General features: G+C 38.4%; 1 protein-coding gene across 3 annotated transcripts in view; it reads left to right on the top strand.

The window, feature by feature from the left end:
* The first annotated feature begins 86 nt into the window (after window positions 1–86).
* Window positions 87–24,233, top strand: part of NUDT9 (nudix hydrolase 9) — a 34,083-nt gene continuing 9,936 nt past the window's right edge. Inside the window, exons 1-4 of one of the 3 annotated variants that reach the window (XM_017545126.2) lie at window positions 87–526; window positions 10,099–10,338; window positions 13,719–13,814; window positions 16,633–16,719. In XM_017545126.2, coding sequence (XP_017400615.1) covers window positions 420–526; window positions 10,099–10,338; window positions 13,719–13,814; window positions 16,633–16,719 — 530 coding nt within the window. In that variant the 5' untranslated portion in view covers window positions 87–419. Of the gene's footprint in view, window positions 527–9,934; window positions 9,972–10,098; window positions 10,339–13,718; window positions 13,815–16,632; window positions 16,720–24,233 lie in introns of those variants that run through there. The other 2 variants (XM_017545127.2, XM_037744500.1) reach the window with 2 other exon arrangements.

The following is a 24,233-nucleotide window of genomic DNA, read 5'->3' as shown; positions in this document are numbered from 1 at the left end:
TCCCTTCCGCCCGAAGTACGCTTGCGCAGACTGGGAAGTCGGAAAAGAAAGGAGCTACGAAGCTGGCAACACACGACCTTTGCTTTGCTTTGCGGCCGTAAAGCGCCATTACGCAGCGAGAAAGTTGCGAGACCCCTGGTAGCTGTTCCCCCGGCAGCTGGCACTGGGGGCATCGGCATCACGTGCTGGTCTGGATTTTTCTCGAGCCACTGGGGAAAGCGGGGGACTCTTATCGTGGGAGGGCTCTTGGTCTGTAGTTTGTAGATAGACACAGCTACTCCCGTTCGCGAACCCAACGGCAACCCGGTCCTAGTGCCCACCAAATACCCGGGGTCGGGACTTGGAGCTGTGGGGTGGGGAGAAGGCGGAGGCCCTAACTAAGAGCGACCTAGCTACTTGAAGCCGCCCTCGGGGCGCTGATGGCCGGACGCGTCCTGGGAAAGGCTTTAGCCGCGGTGTCTCTCTCTGTGGCCTTGGCCTCTGTGGCTGTCAGGTCCTCGGGCTGCCGCGGCATCCCGGCCTTCAGGTATTCCACTGCCGGCTCATTTGCCCTAGACCTTGAGTTGGGGGTGGGAACCAGCGTTTTTCCGGCGAATTCTTTAGGCTTTGCTTTGCGTCCTGGATTTTTATAGCCATATGCAAGTTTTCAAAAAGGCTCTAAAATGTGTTATCTGCCTTTTGAGGAAAGCGAGTGGCAGGGACCCTTCTTGACCTCTGATTTTGAAATTTGCCATGTTCCGTAAATTAGTATTACCAGAGAGCTGAAATAGCACTTGCTTGGCGTGGTGTTGCCCCGTGCCATTTTTTTAATGGTTGATACTTAAAACATTATTATTAGAATTAATGCATGTACATAGTTAAAACAGCTTGAAAATGATGTAAAGTGAAAAGTAAAATCACTATTCCCCCTGCCCCCTTTCTAGGGTAGATAATATATTTATTGTACTTTTTATCTACCTCTTTTTAAATTTGTCTACTGTGCATAAATTTAGGGATTTATGGTGTTTCACACTGCCTCCTGTTCACCCCGTCTCTAGTTTTTATTCTTTTAAGTTTGTAAACACAAGGTCCTAGGTGCAGCAGTCTTTTCCTTCTTATTTTATAGATATAAAAAGTATTTTGAATCTACAAAGATGGTAATTAGAAAAAAATGATCTATTTCCTTAATTTATTTACTGTTGGTCAATTGTTCTGTGTCATTTTGCTCCTGTTTCCTTCTGTTGCTTTTTCTCAAACATCTGATGGGCACTGATTATCTGTTTATATTTTGACTAATGTGAGTAATAGGCCTTGTTTTCTGTACACGGGTTGATCATTGACTTTGGCTCTTCCTACCAGGTCGCCTACATAGGAAGGTTTCAGTTGAGGGCATGTGAGCAGGTACCACGTAGATAGGCTGGGAACCTCCCTTTTGCTTCATGCTTTACGGCAGGGGTGGAACAGCTTCTCCGCTGAATAAAGCTGTTTAACATTTTCTCAGTGTCAACTGTAAAATTATTAAGCCTAAGTTTCTGCTGGTGCTCTTTAATCTTTTTTTATTTTTAAATTTTGTTTTGAGATGGAGTCTATGTCGCCCAGGCTGGAGTGCAGTGGCGCAATCTCGGCTCACTGCAACCTCCGCCTCCCAGGCTCACCCGGGTTTAAACAGTTCTCCTGCCTCAGCCTCCCAAGTAGCTGGGACTACAGGCGCATACTACCATGCCCGGCTAATTTTTGTATTTTTAGTAGAGAAGGCATTTCACCATCTTGGTCAGGCTAGTCTTGAACTCCTGACCTGGTGATCCACCCGGTCAGGTGAAACTCCTGACCTCAGGAGATCTGTCCTCTTGGGCCTCCCATAGTGCTGGGGATTACAGGTGTGAGCCACCCCGTGCCCGGCTGAGATGTCTCTTAAAATTTTTTTTTTTTTACCAGTCTTTGATAATTTGGAAAAACCCAGAAAGTGACAGTTTTGCAGTAGTTTTTGTGATTGCTAGAAGGTTTCAAATGTTCATTTTCTTTTTTTCTTGATCTGCCACCTAGGCTGGAGTTTAGTGGTGTGATCATGACTCACTGCAGTCTCAACATCCTGGGCTGAAACGATTGCCCCAGATTGAGTATCTGGGACTCCTGGTGCACACTCCCATGCCTGGCTAATTAAAAAAAAAATTTTTTTTTTTTTTGTAGAGATGGGTCTCCCTGTGTTGCCCAGACTGTTCTCAAACTGTTGGGCTCAAGTGATCCTCCTGCCTTGACGGATTATAGTGAGACATTGCTCCCAGTCCTTAAATGTACATTTTTAGAAGAAAGGTAGCATATTACAAATATGTTGTGAATGCTTTTACATAGCACAATGTACAAATTTAACAGAAGGATCTATTGGTGACATGTACATAGAATATTGTTTTATTCCTGTGAATACATAAAACATACGAATGAACTAAAAATAAAATAGAGATAGTAAAGCATAGCGTTAAGAGCCTGGAGTTCTAAACTTTCTGGGCATTAATGTTCTTATTTCTTTAAAAAAAAAAAAAAAAAAAAAGGATAATATGGCCTGGTGTGGAGGCTCACACCTGTAATCTCAGCACTTTGGAAGTCCAAAGCAGGAAGATCGCTTGAGCCCAGGAGTTCGAGACCAGCCTGGGCAGCATATAGTGAGAACCCCCCCTCTCTACAAAAAATAAAAAAATTGGGAATCTCTGAGCCTACCTGATTTGCCAAACCACTCCCTCACCAAAAAAGCAAAAAACTAAATGAAAAAAACAAAAACAAAAGCTATCCAGGTGTGGTAGCACATGCGTCTAGTCCCAGCTACTCGAGATGCTGAGGCAGGAGGATTGTGTGAGCCTGGGAGGTGGAGGTTGCAGTGAGCCATGATTGTACCAATGTATAGCCTGGGTAACAGAGTGAGGCCCTGCTTTTCAAAAAAAAGGTTAAAAGAAAAAAGATAATAGTACCTGAACTCAGTTGTGATGATCACGTGAGTTAATGTATTATAGTGCTTAGAACAGTGTCTTGCACATAATAATCCCTGTATACATTTATCTTTGATTATGACAATATGATTGTTGCAGGTTTTCTTTATTTCAAAGCATCATTTCAGTATTGCATTTTTAAAAGTTTGCCAGTCTTAATTGTTTTTTGTCTTGTAAATGAACTTTTGTCAGCTACTTAGTTCTCATTTGCTAGGCCAAATATTTCTTGTACTTGTTCAGTAATACAGTACAGAGGTCTAGGCTGTATATGTGTATATTACAAATATTCTTGTACCTGCACACAGATGTTTTTAGCAGTTTTATTCATAACTGCTAAAACTTGGAAGCAACCAGGATGTTCTGCAATAGGTGAATGGATGAGTAAACTGTGGTACATCCAGACAATGGGATATTATTTAGTGATAAGAAGAAATGAGCTATCAATCCACGAAAAGACATGGAGGAGGAAGCTTAAATACATATTATTTAAAAAGCTGTATGATTCCAACTATATGGCATTCTTGAAGGCAGAGCTGTGGAGACAGTAAAAAGATCAGGGGTTGGAGATGGGGAGGGAGGGATGAATTGGGGTAGCACAGAAGACTTTTAAAAATAGTCATTTTTTAGAGCAATTTTTAAGTTCACACCAAAGTTGAGTTAAAGATAGAGATTTCCTGTGTATCTCCTACCTGCACCCATGTGTAGTCTCCCTCATTGTCAAAATGCCCGCAGAGCCATAGGATTTTTAGAATTAAACCTACATTGCAACATCACCCGAAGTCCTGTAGTTTATATCAGGGTTTACTCTTGGTCTTGTATTTTATGGTTTGGACAAATGTATAATGACATGTATCGACCCTTATAGAATCGTACACATAAAATTCACTGCCTTTACAGCAGTGAAACTTGGGTATGATACCTAATGGTAGGTACATATGTATACTGTATACACTAAAGAAGGACCAGGAGGAAGTGTAGTAGGCAGTTCTGAGTCAGGTTAAGAAATTTAAAAAAAAGAAAAAGTTTCTTATTTTTTTAATGAGTCAGGATCTCACTGTGTTGCCCAGGCTGGAGTACAGTGGCATGACCATGATCATGGTTCATTGTAGCCTTGACCTCCTGGACTCAGGTGATCCTCCCACCTCAGCTTCCTGAGTAGTGGCAACTACAGGCACATGCCACCATGCCTGTCCAACTTTTAAAATTTTTTGTAGAGATAAGGGTCTCCCTATCTCATCTGGGCTGGTCTTGAACTCCTGGCTTCAAGCAGTCATCCCAAAGTGTTGGGATTACAGACATGAGCCACCATGCCCCAATGAGAAGTTTCTTTTTGTATACATATAATTATGTAATTTGCCCTAATTACATAAATTTGATCAGTTGTACCTCACATTATTTGGTGTTTTTGGGTAGTCTTTTTTCCTTCTCTTTTTTTCCTTGTTTCTTTTTCTTCTGTTTTTCTTATCCTTTTAAAAAATTTGTTTTTCCTTCTTGTTCTTTTTTTCTTATCCTTTCTTGCAACTCCCTTTCCTTTTCTCCTTTTCTCTCTTCTTCTCTCCTCCCCATCTTTGCCATTCTCCTTCCTCTTTCCCCCTCATTATCCCCTTTTTCTTCTCTCTTCTCCTTTTTCCCCTCTCCTCTTCTCCCTTTCCCCTTTCCTTTCCTTTTTGTTCTTCTTTTCTTTTCCCTCTTCCTGTTTGCTTTTACTTCTATTCACATCAGCACCTTATTTCCTAGCCCATGTTAAGAACCTGATTATGTGGATCCTTCTATGTATGCTTATATAATAGTATAGAGATTTGTGGTAAGCAGAATAATGACCCCCCCAAGTATGTCCACATCCTAATTCCTGGAACCTGTGTATATGTTGCCTTACATAGCAAAAGAGAATGCAGATGTGATTAAGGCTAAAGACTGAGATGGGGAGAGCATCCTGGAAGGTGCTCCTGATTTAAATGAGAGTGCTTAAAAAATGACCTGGCTGTGATCAGACAGAGATATGACTACTATTAAATGGTCAGAGAGAGATTCTATGTTGCTGGCTTTGAAGATGATGGAAGGGGGCCATGAGCCACGGAATGCAGATGGGAATGGGATTCCCTCTAGAAGCTAGGAAAGGAAGGGGAATGGATTTTTCTCTTGAGCCTCCAGAAAGGAATGCAGCCCTGCTGATACATTGTCTTCAGCCCAGTGAGACCCCTGTTGGACTTCTAACCTAAAAAACTGTGAGACAATTTGTATTGTCTTAAGTCACTGAATTTGTAGTGATTTGTTATGGCTTCAATAGCAAACACAAATGCATTATATACATGCACTGAAATGTATGTACTTATTTATTTTTCATGTAATTGCTTTATAAAAATGGTACCATATTATAGCACTTTACTGAATTTTTTTTCAGCAATACCTTATGAAAATACAAATTGTTTGATGTCACTATTTTTATTAGCAAGTAAATTTCTCCACATCCTTGCCAATACTTATTTTCTGTATTTTTTTTTTATAGTGGTCATTCTGATGGGTCTGAGGCAAGTACCTCATTGTGGTTTTGACTTGCATTTGTCTAATAATTAGTGCTATTAAGCATCTTTTCATGTGCCTATTGGCCATTTGTATATCTTCTTTGGAGAAATGTCTGTTGAAGTCCTTTGCCCATTTTTTAATTGGGTTGTTTTATTGTTGTTGTGTTGTAGGAGTTCTTTCTATATTCTGGATGAAACCAATCCCTTATCAGACATGTGATTCCCAAGTATCTTCTCCTACGTCATGGGTTGCTTTCTCACTCTTGTCTGTGTCTTTTGATACACAAAAGTTTTTCATCTTGATGTAGGCCAACTTATCAATTTTTTCTCTTGTTGCTTGTACTTTTGGTGTCATATCCAGAAAAAATCATTGCCAAATCCAGTGTCATGAAGTTTTGTCAGCATGTGTTCCTCTAAGATTTTGATCATTTTAGGTCTTATGTTTAGGTCCTTGATCCATTTTTAGTTAATGTTTTTATATGGTGTAAGGTAAGGGTCAAACTTCTTACTACTTTTGCATGTGAATATCCAATTTTCCCAGCACCATTTGTTGAAAAGACTGCCCTTTCCCTCTTGAAATGGTCTTGGTACCTTTGACAAAAATTATTGTGAGGATTTATTTCTGGGCTCTACTTCTATCCCACTAGTCTATATGTCTGTCTGTCTTTATGCCAGTATCTCAGTGTTGTGATTACTATAGCTGTGTAGTAAGTTTCCGTTTCAAGATTGTCTTGGCTATTTGGGGTTCCTTGAGATTCCATATAAATTTTAAGGTAGAGTTTTCTGTTTCTGGAAAAAACATCATTGGGATTTTGGAAGAGATTGCATTGAATCTGTAGATAACTTTGAGTAGTATTGACACCTTAACAATATTTTCTTCTAGTCAATGAACACAGCATGTTTCTTTATTTACTGGTGTCTTTAATTTTGTTTAGCAATATTTTGCAGTGTTCAGTGTCTAAGAGTTTTTCTTTCTTAAGTTTATTCCTAAGTATTTTATTCTTTTCGATGCTAGCGTAAGTAGGATTGTTTTCTTAATATTCCTTTTGGATTGTTAATTGTTAGTGTTTTGTTTTGTTTTTTTTGAGATGGAGTCTCTATCTCGGCTCACTGCAACCTCTGCCTCCTGGGTTCAAGCGATTCTCCCACCTCAGCTTTTCAAGTAGTTGGGATTACAGGTGTGCACTACCATGCCTGGCTAATTTTTGTATTTTTAGTAGAGATGGGGTTTCTCCATGTTGGCCGGACTGGTCTTGAGCTGCTGAGCTCAGCTGCTTGCCTCTGTCTTCCAAAGTGCCAGGATTACAGGCATGAGCCACCATGCCCAGTCTGTTACTGTTTTTTAATGTAACCATTTTTGTGTGTTGATTTCGTATCCTGCAACTTTGTTGAATTCATTTATTCTAACAGTTTTTTCATGAGTTATTTTGGGTTTTCTACATAAAATATCATATGACTTGTAAATACAGGTTGAGTGTTCTTTAGAACCAGAGTGTTTTGGATTTCAGGTTTTGGAGTATTCACATACACATGATAAGATATCTTGGAGATGGGACCTAAGTCTAAACACAAAATTCATTTATGTTTCATATATACTTTATACAGGTAGCCTGAAGATAATTTTATACACTATTTTAAACTTGTGTCTGAAACAGTATTGGTTGTGACCCATGAGGTCAGGTGTGGAGTTTTCTATCTGGGGCATCATATCAGCACTGAAAAAATTTCTGATTTTGGATTTTTGGATTAGGGATGCTTAACTTGTAGAGACAGTTTTACTTCTTTTTTTCCAATTTGGATGTCTTTTCCTTTATGTACTTTCCTAATTGCTCTGGCTAGAACTTCCAGTATTATGTTGAATAAAGGTGGTGAAAGTGAACATCCTCGTCTTGTTCCTGATCTTAGAGGAAAAATTTTCAGTCTTTCACCTTCACACAATTAACTGTGGGCTTTTCATATATGGCCTTTATTATATTGAGAATTTCCTTCTGTTCCTAGTTTGTTGAATGTTTTTAAATTATGAAAAGGTGTTGAATTTTGTTAGATAATTTTTCTGCATCAATCAAGAGGATTTAAAAAAAAATTTGTTAATGTGGAACATTATGTTGATTGATTTTCGTTATGTGGAACCATCATTGCATTCCCGGAATGTGTCCCTTGGTCATGGTATATAATCCTTTTAATGTACTGTTGAATTCTGTTTGTTAGTACTTTGTTGGGGATTTTTACATCAGTATTAATCAGGGGTACTTGTTTGTAGTTTTCTTATAGTGTCTTCGTTGAGCTTTAGTATCAGGATAATGCTGTCCTCACAGAGTGAGTTTGGAAGTGTTTACTTCCTCTTCAGGTTTTTGGAAGAATTGAAGGAATATTGGTGTTGATTCTTCTTTAAATGTTTGGTAGAATTTACCAGTAAAACCCTCTAGTCCTGGGTTTTTCTTTGTTGGGAGTAAATAGATACTTTTTTTTTTCTTAAAAAGTCACCTTTTAAAATTATTTATACAACCCCATTCAAACTTTACTACCTATCCTGCAATGTTTATGTTTTCCTTTATGGTTCATGAGCCCATCCAGGATCATTGTTTACTTCTAATTGTCATGTCTTTTTAGTCTTCATCTGTCTGGAAGAGATCCTGCACCTTTCTCTCTCTTTCATAACCTTACAATTTATAGAGTACAGATCTTTATTCTTTTTTTTTTGTTTTTGAGTTGGAGTTTTGCTCTTGTTGCCCAGGCTGGACTGCAATGGCATGATCTCGGCTCACGGCAACCTCCACGTCCTAGATTCAAGCATTTCTCCTGCCTCAGCCTCCTGAGTAGCTGGGATTACAGGCATAGTAAAACCCCGTCTTTTTAGTAGAGATGAGGTTTCTCCATGTTGGTCAGGCTGGTATTGAACTCCCGACCTCAGGTGATCTGCCTGCCTCGGCCTCCCAAAGTGCTGGGATTACAGATGTGAGCCACCGTGCCCGGCCCCAGACCTTTATTCTGTAAGATGTCTCTTAACCAGGGTCTGTCCTATGTTTTCTAATGTCCAGATTCGTGTCATATATTTTTGGCAGAAATACCTCAGAAATGATTGTTGTGTACTTCTCACTCTATGAGATTAGGAGGTAAATGCTGTTAACTTATTCCACAACCTTGTCAAGTGGATATTTGCAATCATTTGTCTTAAGAAGAGCAAATTGACTGGTACTGTGAGAGCAAGAGAAAGGAACTATCATAATCTTACCACATTCTCAGACTCTCCTTTAGATGTCCTAGTTTAAGGTCATCAAGAATTTATATTTTTATTTTAACAATAATGAGCAGCCATTTAACTTTGGGCAAGATGAGATATGAAAAATGTTTGTATATGCTGTGTGGTTAGGTTGAAGGTTGGTGGTCTTCTTTTGCATATGCTATCCAATTATTTCATGCCTGTATATTTTATTTAAATTTTGCTCTAAAGTTTACAATTTGTGTATTTACCACAGTCTACCTTTAAGTAATATTACATTAGTTCATATTCAGTGTAGGAATTTTTTGATTGTTAATTTCTATTTTCCCATATTTCCTTTGCACCATATTTGCCATACGTTTTACATGTATGTTAGACTATAGGTGATTTTTAAAAAATGTATTCCTTCACATAGACTTAAACAGTTTTCTTTTACACTTTTTTATTTTTTTGAGATGGAGTCTCTCTCTCTCTCTCTGTCGCCAAGGCTGGAGTGCTGGAGTGCAGTAGCATAATCTCAGCTCACTGTAACCTTCGCCTCCTGGGTTCAAGCAGTTCTTCTGCCCCAGCCTCCTCAGTAGCTGGAATTACAGATGCACACCACCACACCTGGCTAATTTTTGCATTTTTTAGTAGAGGCGGGGTTTCACCATTTTTGGCAAGCTGGTCTCAAACTCCTGACCTCAAGTGATCTGCCTGCGTTGGCCTCCCAAAGTGCTGGGATTACAGGTGTGAGCCACCGTGCCCGGCTTATATTTGTTTTTAATGGTTTGAATTTTCATAACAAACTTCCTCTTCCACAACAGATAACAGACATGTAAGCTTGTGTCCCTTTTTCCTTGCCTAAAATAAATTCAGTGAGTGGGTTCCAACTAATAAGATTTAGCTATATGTTAAAAAAATTTATATTTGAAAATAGTCTCTCTTAAATGTTGGACCTTTAGACTAACATGCATTATATTTGAATTTTCTGATTCTTAAAGATTTTTGAGATTGGAAAGCATGTTTTTGGGTCTTTGAATTCATTTTTTTTTTTTTTTTCTGAGATGGAGTTTTCACTCTTGTTGTCTAGATTGGAATGCAGTGGTGCAATCTCGACCCACTGCAACCTCTTCCTTCCCGGGTTCAAACAATTACCCTGCTTGAGCCTCCCAAGTAGCTGGGATTACAGGCATATGCCACCATGCCTGGCTAATTTTGTATTTTTTTTTTTTTTTTTAGAGATGGGGTTTCCCCATATTGGTCAGGCTGGTCTTGAACTCCTAACCTCAGGTAATCCACCTGCCGCAGCCTCCCAAAGTGCTGGGATTATAGAAGTAAGCCACCGTGCCCGGCCTAGGTTCTTTAATTAATATATTTTTGGTATGTATGTAAAATGTTTTTTCTTTTTCTCCCTCAGAAACTCATTTTCATCTTGTTGGTTTCATCTTAATACCAACATCATGTCTGGTTCTAATGGTTCCCAAGAGAATTCCCACAACAAGGCTCGGACGTCTCCTTACCCAGGTTCAAAAGTTGAACGAAGCCGGGTTCCTAATGAGAAAGTGGGCTGGGTTGTTGAGTGGCAAGACTATAACCCGGTGGAATACACTGCAGTCTCTGTCTTGGCTGGACCTAAGTGGGCAGATCCTCAAATCAGGTGAGCAAATAAGACAGCATTAACTGGGAATAAGACTTTTAGAGAAGGTAATGGTTTTATATCTGAAAGTAATTTTAATCTATGCTTAACTGTGTTATAATTCAGTTTCCACATTTGCTTGAATTCTCGCCAAAGATAAACAGCTCATAATTGTTTATTTTTGTTGTTGTTGTTTGTTTCTTTGTTTTTTTGAGACGGAGTCTTGCTCTGTCACTAGGCTGGAGTGCAGTGGTGCAATCTCAGCTCACTGCATGCAACCTCTGCCTCCTGGGTTCAAACGATTCTCCTGCCTCAGCCTCCTGAGTGGCCGGGACTACAAGTGGGCGCCACCACACCCAGATGACTCTTTTTGTATTTTTAGTAGAGATGGGGTTTCACCATGTTGGTCAGGATGGTCTTGCTCTCTTGACCTCATGATCCCCTCTCCTCGGCCTCCCAAAGTGTTGGGATTATAGACATGAGCCACTGCACCCTGCCCTTTTGGGGGTTTTATGAAGATACTTCCAAATAGTTAAATCTGTTTTGATTTGAAATAGCATAACAAATAGCATCAGCTATGTGTTATGAAATATCAGCTGGTGCTATTATATTTGTTTTGAAGTAACAGCTGATGGTATTTGTTTTCATGTGATCTGTTTGGGTTATCAGTAGAACATCCTTTGTGATTATTTTCCAACATAGCTAGACTTGTGAAAATATTTTTCAGAACATTTTCCAGGTTACTAAGAACAGGATGTTGATAAACCAGTGTGAAAAAATAGAAAAGGGATGGATAAAGGGGAGGGGGGGAGAATGAGAGAGAAGCGGCTCTCACTAAATTCATAGAAGTGCCGAATTAACATTTTATGTTTATGTTTATTTGTCTAGCTTTATTGTTGTATGATTGTCAAATAACAATTATATATATTTAAGGCATATAATTTAGTATTGATATACGTATGAATACATTGTGAAATGATTATTGCAATTAGACCAATTAAAATTATACCTTACATGGTTACCTTTTTTGTGTGTATAGTAAGAACATTTGAGATCTACTGTAAGCAAGTTTCAAGAATCCAGTACTGTATCATTATTAATTTTGAGACTGGTACTCTCTCTGTCACCCAGGCTGGAGTACAGTGGTGTGATCATAGCTTGCTCTAACCTTAAACTCTTGAACTCAGGTGATTCTCCTGCCTCAGCCACCTGAGTAGCTAGGACTATGGGCATGTTCCACCATGCTTGGCTGATTTTATTTTATTTTTTAAGTAGAGATGGGGTCTCACTGTATTGTCCAGGCTGGACAAGACAGCATTATTAACTGTAGTCACCACACTGTACATTAGATCTCTAGAATGTACTCATTTTGCATAACTGAAACTTTGTACCCTTTGACCAATGTCTCCCCATTTTTCTCACCCCTTATGTTCCTTTCTTTTCTTTTTTTCTTTTTTTGAGATAATGTCTTACTCTGTAACCCAGGGTGGAGGCAGTGGTGTGATCATAACTCAATGCAGCCTTCATCTCCTGGGCTCAAGTGATACTCCCACTTCAGCCTCCCAAGCAACTGGGACTACAGACATGTGCCACCATGCCTGGCTAACTTTTAAGTTTTTAGCAGAGATGAAATCTCATGTATTGGCCAGTCTAGTCTTGAACTCCTGAGTTCAAGTTATCCTTCTGCCTTGGCCTCCCAAAGTGCTGGGATTACGGGCATGAGCCAGCATGCGTGGTGATTTTTTTTTTTAAGGGGTAAATCTCTAGAATCCCAAAGGCATTGCATCTCTGGTTTTACAATTTTATGGTTTTTTAATCATTTAATTCTTTTTATTTGCATGTTAGGTGGCAGATTGCTTAGAAGTCTTAAGAAAATGTATGGATCGTTCAAACTGGACATTATTCCCCAACAGACCACAGATATTTCTTTGCTCACTCACTGGAATTAAAGCAAGAAAAAAGTGAAACCTGTGTCAGAACTGCCATGAACTATTTAGTGCTTCATAACTCTTTATTCACTGTCAGTGCAATTATGGCAGCGATTTTATAGTGGTAAGGAAAGTAGTTTAGTTATATCTGTTAAAAATTTTTTTTTGTTGTGCCGGGCACAGTGGCTCACAGCTGTAATCTCAGCACTTTGGGAGGCCGAGGCAGGCAGATCACTTGCAGTCAGGAGTTTGAGACCATCCTGGCCAACATGGTGAAACCCTGTATCTACCAAAAATATAAAAAAGTAGCTGCGTATGGGGCATGTGCCTATAATCCCAGCTACTCGGCAGACTAAGGCAGGAGATTCGCTTGATCCTGGGTGGTGAAGGTTGCAGTGAGCTGAGATCGTGTAATTGCACTCCAGCCTGGGCTACAGAATGAGAGAGACTCTTATCTCAAAAGAAAGAAAGAAAAAAGAAATAAAATATATAAATAAAAAATAAAATTTTTTTTGCTATGGCATGATATAAATGTAGTAAAGTGCACATTTCTTACATGTGAAGATGTGCACCTCAGTAAAATTTTACATTTATATAGCTCTGTAACCAACACCCAGATCAAGATCTAGAACATTTCCAGAATAGTATGTCTGTTTTTAATTTACATTGTATTTATTATGCAGTCTGTGGGGCACATTCACTGCCTCATGGGTTTACTCTGATAAAAATATTAATCAGTGTGCATTTGAAGAAATTTAAATTATTTTGAAATAGTAGAAACATCATCAGAAGTAATCTTATCTTGCAATCTTATTTTTGGAATAGTTTTCATAATGTGCCCACAAACAATTCCTTCTTGCTGATAGACCTTTTTGTAGCATGTGGTAGGAGCTCCAGTGCTTCTGCTAGTAGTCCCTCTCAGAGGGGTTAATAAGTTTAATAATAATATATGTGTTTGCAATGTATGGTGTTTTGGTTAAAACTTTCTTTTTCCTTAAAAATAGTTTTGAAGGGGCTGGGCATGGTGGCTCGTGCCTGTAATCCCAGGACTTGGGAGGCTGAGGCGGGCTGATCACGAGGTCAAGAGATTGAGACCATCCTGGCCAACATGGTGAAACTCTGTCTGTACTACAGATACAAAAATTAGCTGGGCATGGTGGTGCATGCCTGTAGTCCCAGCTACTTGGGAGGCTGAGGCAGGAGAATCACTTGAACCCGGAAGGCGGAGGTTGCAGTGAGCTGAGATTGTGCCACTGCACTCCAACCTGGCAACAGAGTGAGACTCCGTCTCAAAAAAAAAAAAATTGTTTTGAAGGAATAAGATGGATTTGCAGGGAAAAAAAAGAAATAAAAAAACTAACCCTTAGAAATTAATTGTTTTAGGAATACCTATGGATAACAGATTGATTTGCATTATTAAGCTGTTGGTAGTTTTGAATTATTTCTTATTTTACATTGGTATTCTCATTACAGTGAAAGTAATTTTTCTCCCAAGTTTAACGAAAAGGATGGACATGTTGAGAGAAAGAGCCAGAATGGCCTGTATGAGATTGAAAATGGAAGACCGAGGTAGGTACTGGTAATAAAGAGTCTTACAATAACGAGTCACCAAAAAGTAGAAAAGATAGTTCATGTTTATCAAATCCTTGTATGTGCCAGATGTTGTACAGATTTATTTATATATATAATGTAATTAAATGTGCACAATAACCCTGTTGGTGGATATTTTTAATTCCATTTTACAGATAAGAGTATAAGCAATTTGTATACAGCTAGTAAATGGCAGAGGCAGCATTTGAATGCATCTTTTTGTAATTCTTTCTTGAAAATAGAAATAATTAATGAATACATTAACAGAAAGGATTTAAAATTGTTCAGCAGATATTTATTAAATGGTATAGTATCTTAAAGAAAGAATTTATCCAAACATGTAAGAGTAAAAATAAAGATAACCCAATAATTTAACATCAAGGGTCTTTCTACACTTTTTAAAAAATGATTTTTCTGTACAATTCAAAAATTATCCATTTTTCTTAAGAAGACATTATAAAAATGTATTAGTCTGTTCTTACACTGCTGTTAAGGCATACCCAAGACTGGGCAATTTATGAGGGAAAAAGGTTTAACTGACTTACAGTTTTGCATGGCTGGAGAGGCCTCAGGATACTTACGATCATGGCGGAGGCGAGAGAGAAGCAAAGGTACGTCTTGCATGGCAGCAGATGACAGAGTAAACAAGTTAAGGGGGCAGAGCCCCTTATAAAACCATCAGATTGGCTGGGCTCGGTGGCTTACACCTATAATCCCATCACTTTTGGAGGCTGAGGTGGGTGGATCACCTGAGGTCAGAAGTTCAAGGCCAGCCTGGTCAACATGGCGTAACCCCGTCTCTACTAAAAATACAAAAATTAGCTGGGTATGGTGGTGGGCGCCTGTAATTTTAGCTACTCGGGAGGCTGAGGCAGGAGAATCACTTGAACCCGGAATGCAGAGGTTGCAGTGAGCCAAGATTGTGCCATTGCACTCCAGGGCAACAGAGCGAGACTCCATCTCAAAAAACAAAAAAACCCGTCAGATCTCATGAGAACTCACTTGCTGTCGCAAGAACAGCATGGGGAAACCACCCCCACGATCCAATCACCTCCCACCAGATTCTGCCCTCAATTTATGAGAATTGCAATTTGAGATGAGATTTGGGTGGGGACACAGAGCCAAACCATATTAAAAAGTTAGAAAGAAATATAAAAATTAGCATGTACCAAATAAATCAAAGAAGCACAGATTTGAAATCATGGTCATCACCTTACAAAAATGTTGCACTTTGTGTTCTTGGTTCCTCTAAGACAAAGAAATGGTAGTACTCCTCTCATGGCACCCTGGTCCTTCAGTTTTGCTAAGTTCTTTCTTTGGTCTAACTTATTCCCCTTCCTAGGTTAATGAGTCTTTTTGAGTCAAATTCCCCTTGCATTTGACTTACTCCTTAGGTCCTTTTATGAATACAATTATAAAAAGATAAAATATATGAAAATATAGATAAGATATATAGATGGAAATCCAAGATAGATTGTTCCTTTAATCAAGTCTCTTTGACTAATAGAAACTAACTTTAGCTTGCCTGAGCAAAAGTAAAATTTATTTGAAGGCTATAGGAGTGTCTCAAGGAGCTCGAAACAAAAATGCAGCTAACTTTAGAAAAGACGGAATACAAAATCCATCACGACTCTCTCTCTGCCTCATCTATGCTTTCCTCTATATTGTTGACTCTCTCTTTGCAAATAACCACAGTGCTTTTCAGGCTATAACATAGTCTATGTGTCCATTCCAGTTTCTTGTTTACTAGTTCCAGTCTTGGTCATCTACAAAAACTAACGTTCTGTCTCTTAGTGTTGACTTTGATCACTTGTGTTCAGGGATGTGTGGTTACATGGAATATAATATGGTTGCCGGCCACTCTACCCCTCCTTCTGTGAATTAGAAAAGAATTATTGTCAGTGGGGCAGGTGTCTTGTCTTTTCTTTCTGTTGCTGTTCGCATGTCATGCTGAAATATTTTGAGTCTAGTACAAAAACAATATAAAAATTCATTCAATTTTAATAACAGTCACTGGGAAGAAAGAATTAAAAGAGATGACAAAAAAGGAAATTTTGGCACGTTGTTTATTTACTTTCATAGAATAGGAGGGCCAAAGATACGGAATCATTAAGTAGAATTACATGTTAGAGCATTTTAGTAGTACATAATGAAAGTTGAACAATTAAAGAATATTTACTGAAACAAAATGACACAGGCATGAGTCTTGCTAGGTTTATCTCACAAATTTTTAACACTGGGTTGTGACATCAGGATATATAGTTGGCATTTTTATAAAATTGTATTTTAGTATACTTGAAATCTATGAAATAGTAACACTAATACCTGTTATATGGTATAAAATATATATTATTGATAATAAAAATCAAAAATTGAGGAAAAATGTACTTAATGCAACAGAAACAACTTTAATGGAAAGGGTTGTAGCATAGTAGAGTGGGAAATGAGAATGATGAGAAAGTGAAGAGAGACGTGGGTTTTCCAAAAGAATCCAGTAAGGTTCTAGTTTGAATTTAGGTGGATAGGTGAAAACTGAAACAAATCATTACATTGAAGAACCACTTTGGGTATGAGAACTACTTTCTGGACCAAGTTTAAAGCTTAGCACATGCACAAAAGAAAATTTAAATAGCAATGTAATGAAATACATGATTTCAGCACCAGATATGTGATAGTACTATTGCATTTTTGAGGACATACTAGTTCTGTCTTACTGCTTGTATCCCCTTCCTTTGGGTTTTATCAAATCAGGTTAAAAAGATGGACACATTGATTTTATGCTTTTTTGTTTTCCCAGAAATCCTGCGGGACGGACTGGACTGGTTGGCCGGGGGCTTTTGGGGCGATGGGGCCCAAATCATGCTGCAGATCCCATTATAACCAGGTAAGAACCAAAACATATATATATATATATATATATATATATATATATATATATCAGTAGCAAAGAGCTAAGTGATACAAAAAATGCAGACTGTAGCTAATATGTGCATATATGTATACCTGTGTGTGTATACATATGTATGTTTGTTTGTATAAATATGTGTATATACAGTCATGTATTGCTTAACAATGAGGACACGTTCTGAGAAATGCATTGTTAGGTGATTTTCTTGTTGTGTGAACATCAGAGAGTATATTTACATAAACCTAGATTGTGTAGGTACAATTATATAAGTAGTATACACCTATGCTGTATGCTATAGCCTATTGCTCTTAGGCTACAAACCTGCATAGCATGTTACTGTGCTGAATACTGTAGGCAACTATAACACAATTGTAAGTGTTTGTATATCTAAACATAGGAAAAGTAGGTAAAAATATGATATAAAAGATGAAAACCATACACCTGTTTTGGGCACTTAACCTGCATGGAGCTTGTAGGACTGGAAGTTGATTTAGGTGAGTCAGAGTGAGTGGTGAGTGAGCATGAAAGCCTGAGACGTTACTGTCCACTATTGTAGACTTTATAAACACTGCGTACTTAGGCTACACCAAATTTATGCAAAATATTTTTCTTTTAATAATAAACTGACCTTAGCTTACTGTAACTTTTTTACTTTTTAAACTTTAAAATTTTTAAAACCTTTTTGACTTTTTTATAGTACCACTTAGCTTAAAACACACATTGTGGAATTGCACAAAAATAGTTTTTTGTTATATCCTTATTCTGTGAGCTTTTTTAAATTAGAAAGATTTTTTTTTAAAGTTTTTATTAAAAATGAACACACAAATACACATATTAGCCTAGGCCTACACAAGGTCAGGATCATCAATATCCCTGTTTTCCACTTCCACATCTTGTCCCACTGGAAAGTTGTCAGGGGCAGTAATACGCATGGAGCTGTCATCTCCTCTGATGATAATGCCTTCCTCTTGAATACCTCCTGAAGGACCTGCCTGAGGCTGTTTTACAGTTAACTTTTTTTTTTAATAAGTAGAAGGAATATACTTTAAAATAATGATAAAAAGTATGGTATAGAAATTACATAAGCCAGTAACATAGTCACTTATTATCAAGTATTATGTACTGTATATAATTGTACTTAAGACTGGCAGTGCAGTAGGTTTGTTTACATTAGCATCACCACAAGCATGTGAGTAATGCGTTGGGTTCGGATGTTAACAATGGCTATGACATCAGTAGGTGATAGGACTGTTTCACCTCCATCTTAATCTTATGGGACCACCACTGCATATGTGATCTGTTATTGAACAAAACATTGTTATATGACACATGACTAGACACATGTATATATACGTAAATATACATACAGATGTATATATAATTTTTATTTTTAAGAGACTTTATTTAAAATGACAGTGATGTGATTTAAGTATAAAGCTGTACTTATATGAGTAGGTTAGGTGTTATGTAAAGAAGGTTAATTCTGTTTGTGCATCTATTTATTGAATATCTATTTGTTCTCAGTGTTTAGTAGGCACTTTAGAGAATATAAAAAAATCTAAGAATCCTAAGTTGGTTCTCTGTCACTGAAGAGCTATGGCTTTATTTGCAAGATGGAAAATATGAAGTAAGAAAACATGTTAAATATGATCAAGTAATATGGGTGATTCAGGATGCTTTAGAAGATTAGAAGATTAGATGTGGGGCATGACTGTGGTAAACTGGAGCACCCAAGAAAGGCAGCATAAAGCAGGTTGATTTGAGCCCAACTTGAACCTTGGGTAGGGAGACAGCAGGAAGCCTAAGTTGCAGAGGTGGCTCACTGCAACTGCCACCTCTCAGGTTCAAGCGATTCTCCTGCCTCAGCCTCCTAAGTAGCTGGGATTACAGGCGCCTGCCACCATGCCCAGTTAATTTTTTTTTTTTGTATTTTTAGTAGAAACAGGGTTTCACCTTGTTAGCCATGCTGATCTTGAACTCCTGACCTCAGATAACCTGCCCACCTCGGCCTTCCAAAGTGTTGGGATTGCAGGCATGAGCCACTGGTCCTGGCCTATGGTGGAGAATTTTAAATGCTGAAGTTAGGAGTATAGACTAGAGCTATTGAAGGTTTCAGAACACGGGAGATGCATTCTCTTCCCAAGGCGGTCCTATCTGGTAAGCCAAATCATGTTCAGGTCTCTTGGTGAGCATGAATCAGAATTAAGCAGGTCAGTGAATCTAATGTTTAGATGGATTTAGCTGTCTCCACAGGAATCATCTTTCTAATGTATCTGAAATATTGTCATATTTGTCATCCTTTTAATTTTTATATTTTTTACTTTTAGAATTTCTTCATTGACCATCTCTGTCCTCACATGGAATTGTCGCTTTCTTTCTTTAAATAATGCAAATATCCTCTATTGTTACTTTTTTAGTTTTGATATTTTGGGGGCCTTTCTTCAAGGAGACTGTTTTTCTTTGGTCTGAGATATAATAATGATTTGATAGTTTAACTCTAGAAAGCAGTGGTTTTTTTTTTTTTTTTCCCCAAGTTACTGGAAGAGGCACCCATACTCACCTGGTCTTATTTTCTTACTGGATTTCTCTGCCAAAAAGGATCTTTATCCAACCCCACATTTTATCTTCCCTCCATCCATCCATCCACTTACTCACCCGTCCACCTACCTACTTACTTAACTACTGATCAACCTACCTATCCATCCATATACCTTTTGAACCTTTATGGTTTAAATTAGATGGAAAGAGTTAGTAAAAAAAAAATTGATGGCAGTGTTAGTTCCTGATTTTGGTGAAGCTGGCCCAAACCAGGAAGGTATGAAACGTTTGAAACAGGAGTGTAATGCTAGTAAGGGACAAGAAGGAGAAAAGGGAAGCCAGAGACTTGAAAGTTAGAACCTAGTTAGGTTATCTTTATCTATGGTGGACCAAATAGTGGCTGGGAAAAGACATGGTGATTATGTGTCAAGTTGTTTTGAAATGGTAGACGTTTTGGGCTTAGCTCTGTCATACAGATAAGAGAACTGACAGCTTAGAGATGGTCCAGGGCTATAAGAGAGCCCACAGGTGGCAGAGTCTAGTTTTCAACTGTACTCTTAGTTTGATGTCCTTTGTTATCTCAATAATGCATTAATTTATAATAATTAATAATGCATTAATTAATAAATTGTTGAGTTCCTCTAAATAGATGAGAGGCAGCAGAAATGGAAGAGAGAAGAATGAAAGATGTTGAAGAAAGAGTCAAACCTTAGAAGAATTGTTGAAAGTATTCTACTTTTAGACTAGTCTATTATAGGGATCTTGTCAGTGCTATCATTAGTTTTTCTGTTTCTCACAAAAGCCCCTCCAAGTAGGTATCGATATATCTGTCTTGAGGATTTGAAAATAGAGACTAACTGGGGTTAAGTGACTTGCCTAGATGTTGTAGATCTGACTTTTGAATGAGGAGTAAGTGGCTTTAAATATTGTGCTTTTTCTGTTACACCACTAGTGAGTAATCCTAAGAATCACCCAGGCACTTTCAGAACAAAGATTCCACCTGCCTGGCTTTCAGGTATGCACTTCATGATTCAAAACAGCATTGTTCAGGATTTCATAAACTTTTTAGTTCAGAATCTCCAGGCAAGTGCCAAAATTTCAGATTTCCAGGTATCTCTCCTAGAGATTGTCTAGGTATAATTATCAAAAGTTGCAAAGCCTTTAGAGTCAAAATGAGTTGGGAAGTGTGACTATATTATTGTGAATAAATTCATGTCAAATAATTGATGACAGTATCATTTTCTATTCACTTTTGGTTAAAGACAGGAAGGTGTATACCATTAGAACTGGGGAGGGAATAGTAATAGGGCGTAGAAATATCATTGATATTCAGTAAATGTTCACTAGGTTCATCAGGTAAAATGATATATTAGTTCAGTTAGAACAAGAAATTTTGTTTTAAAATTGATGATAATGTATTTGATACTAATAAATAGCATAGCAAGAAACTACTTTGCTTAAAATTCATACATGTGTCCCTTCAGAATAAAATCTGAGAACATACGCAAGCTGTTCATCACCTTTCTGGTCCTACCTTCTTCCCAGCAGCACCTCTCTGTCTCTCTCTCTCTCTCTCTCTCTCTCTCTTTTTTTTTTTCTTGAGATATGGTCTCCCTGTGTTACCCTGGCTGGTCTCAAACTCCTGAGCTCAAGCAATCCTCCCACCTCAGCCTCCCAAAGGGCTAGGATTACAGGCAGGAACTGCCACACCTGGCCAGCATCTCTCTCTTCTGTTTCTCATCTTTCCATCCCACAACTGACTGGCTGGCTGAAGAGCAGTGGCTGTATTGAGTCTTTGTTTTCCCAGCTCCTTGCATGTGATGTGTAGTAGGTGCTACTAAATGTTTATGAGTGAATAGAGCCATCATTTGCCTTCTTATCTTTACTGTTATCTAATTAGTATAAACATTCTGCTTGTTCAGTTTAAGTCGATAGTATAGTAAGTAAGAACACAGATTCTGGCTGGGGCAGTGGCTCATGCCTGTACTCAATAGCCACATGTGGCAAATGACTACCTTATTAAAAAGAACAGATATAGAACTTTTGTGTCTGTGTGACAGGGTCTTCCTATGTTGGCCAGGCTGGTCTTGAACTCCTGGACTCAAGCAGTCTTCCAACTAGAATCTACCAAAGTGTTAGGATTATAGTTATGAGCCACCACCACAGAACATTTTCATTATCACAAAAAGTTTTGTTACACAGTGCTGACGTAAATGCTTTATGAAAATATATAACAAATATTTTCAAAAATGATTTTCTCTTTTTTTCCCCTTCTCTGCAAATATACTTGTTGAGAAATCCAGGGAATATAAGAAATGCATGGAATATAAGATGTAGGCTGGGTGTGGTGGCTCATGCCTGTAATCCCAGCACTTTGGGAGGCCAAGGTGGGTGGATCATGAGGTCAGGAGTTCGAGACCAGCCTGGCCAACATGGTGAAACCCTGTCTCTACTAAAAATACAAAAATAAGCTGGGTGTGGTGGAGGGCGCCTGTAATTCCAGCTACTCAGGAGGCTCAGGCAGGAGAATCGCTTGAAACTGGAAGGCAGAGGTTGCGGTGAGCCGCCAAGATTGCACGACTGCATTTCAGCCTGGGCAACAAGAGTGAAACTCCATCTCAAAAAAAAAAGAACATAGATTCTGGAACCAGATTGCCCAGGTTCGAAGCTTTGTTTATACCCTTGTTAACACTGCAGTCTTGGGCAAGTTACCTAACTTTTCTGTGCCTCATTTTCTCTATCTATAAAATAAAGATAACAAAACAACTATTTTATAAAAGGGTTGTTTTGAGGCTTAAATGGATAAATACATTAAAGCACTTAGAACAGTGTTATATATATTTAATAAATGCTATTTAAATGGCTTTTAGAAAATAAAAATAAAATCCATCCTGTCTTCATTCTCACTGTCTCTGCCTTCCGTCCTGTCCCCATCATCTTTTACCTGGATCATAGTAGTAGCCTCCCAGCTGGTCTTCTTGAGTCTAGTCTTGCTTTCCTCCAGACCAACATGCATGCTTTTGTCGAAGTGAGTGAGCTTTTTAAAATACAAGTTGGTTATAGCTTTACCCTGCTTATAAACATTCTCTGGCTCTCTAAGTAGATAAATTAGATGAACCTTGTAATATAAGCCCTCGGCTCACTTCTGTGGTCTATCCTTTCCCTCACTGATGCCCATGGTGCTAGACCCCATGTGAACATTCAGTTTCTTGAACACATTATTTTATTTTATGACTTTGTTTCTTGTTCCTGTATTCCTCTGTCTGGCATTTTAAAAGCAGATGTGCCCTCTTGCACTAATTATTGTTTCATTTCTATTTAATATATTCATCCAGTTGTCACCCTTCTTATAATTTAGAGGCACTGCTAGACTATAAGTTCTTTCATGGGAGGAATTAGATATGGTAGATGTGGTAGTCAGCTACTGTATAAGGAAATTTGGAAATTCATATCCAAAGTAATATTTCATTGGGTTTCATCCAGAGTAATGATTAGGTGGTAGACTTTCTTTTTTGGTTTAGCATTGGAAGTCTTTTTTTTTTTTTTTTTCCTAAGAGATCATTAGGACAATTCTTAAAATTGGGCTGGAGGTTGATATAGAGGTGAGAAAGGGGAAGGGGAGATTTATTAATATCATCATCTCTGGGAAAGAGGGTGTGGTTAGAAAAAGTGTATTCTGAAATTAACATTGCCTTGATACTTTTTATAAAACCCATAAGCAATTCAATTAAAATATAAAAGGATAGAGTTTTTTTTGTTTGTTTGTTGTTGTGTATCAAATTAGAGGGCATAAAGATTGAGAAGCATGGCCAGGTGTGGTGGCTTATACCTGTAATCACAGCACTTTGGGAGGCCAAGGTGGGAGGATGGTTTGAGGCCAGGAGTTCAAGACCAGCTGGGTATCATAGCAGGAGACCCCATCTCTACTGAAAAACAAAAAAAATTAGCTGGTCATGGTGGCCTACACCTGTAGTCCTGGTACTCAGGAGGCTGAGGCAGGAGAATTGCTTGAGCCCAGGAGTTTAAGGTTACAGTGAACTGTGATTGCACCACCGTACTCCAGCCTTGGTGATAAAGCAAGACTCTGTCCCTTAAAAAAAAAAGTACTGCTTTGACACCAGCTAAACTATGTCATGTAATCTGCTTTTCTGTTAACACAGGGTGAACTGTTAAAAGCAAATCTTTTTTTTTTTTTTTTTTTTTGAGATGGAGTCTTACTCTGTCACCCAGCCTGGAATGCAATAGTGCGATCTTGGCCCACTGCAACTTCCACTTCCCAGTGCAACCTCCACTTCCCAGGTTCAAGTGATTCTCCTGCCTCAGCCTCCCGAGTACCTGGGACTACAGGCACCCACCATCATGCTTGGCTAATTTTCGTATTTTTAGTAGAAACGGGGTTTCACCATGTTGACCAGGCTGGTTTTGAACTCCTGACCTCAGGTGATCCGCCCACCTTGGCCTCCCAAAGTGCTGGGATTACAGGCATGAACCACTGCGCCCAGCCAAAAGCAATCCTACCAGGCCATTTTCACTACCAGTAATTTTATTTTATTTTTTCTTTTTTGAGATAGGCTCTTTATCTGTCACCCAAGCTGGAGTTGATCTTAGCTCAGTGCAACCTCAAACTAGTGGGCTCAAGCGACCCTTCTGCCTCAGTCTCTCAAGTAGGTAGGATTACAGGGGCATGCCACCTCATCCAGCTAGTTTTTAAATTATGTTTTATAGAGATAGGATCTTGCTTTGTTGCCCAGGCTGATCTCGAACTCCTGGGCTCAAGCAATTCTCCTGAAGTGTTGAAATTACAAACATAAGCCACTGTGCCTGGCAACTACCAGTAATTTTTAAAAAAGGATTTGTAAAATTATTTTTAAAAAAACTTTGGTAATCTTTTCTTCAAATTCTATTCTGCTACTTCTTTTGTTAGTACTTTAAGTAGTAAAAATTGTTTGTAT

Source organism: Cebus imitator, unplaced genomic scaffold, assembly GCF_001604975.1.
Source record: "Cebus imitator isolate Cc_AM_T3 unplaced genomic scaffold, Cebus_imitator-1.0 Scaffold177, whole genome shotgun sequence".
NCBI lineage: Eukaryota > Metazoa > Chordata > Mammalia > Primates > Cebidae > Cebus > Cebus imitator.
Note: the sequence above shows the minus strand (reverse complement) of the source record. Positions and strands in the feature narration are given on the sequence as shown.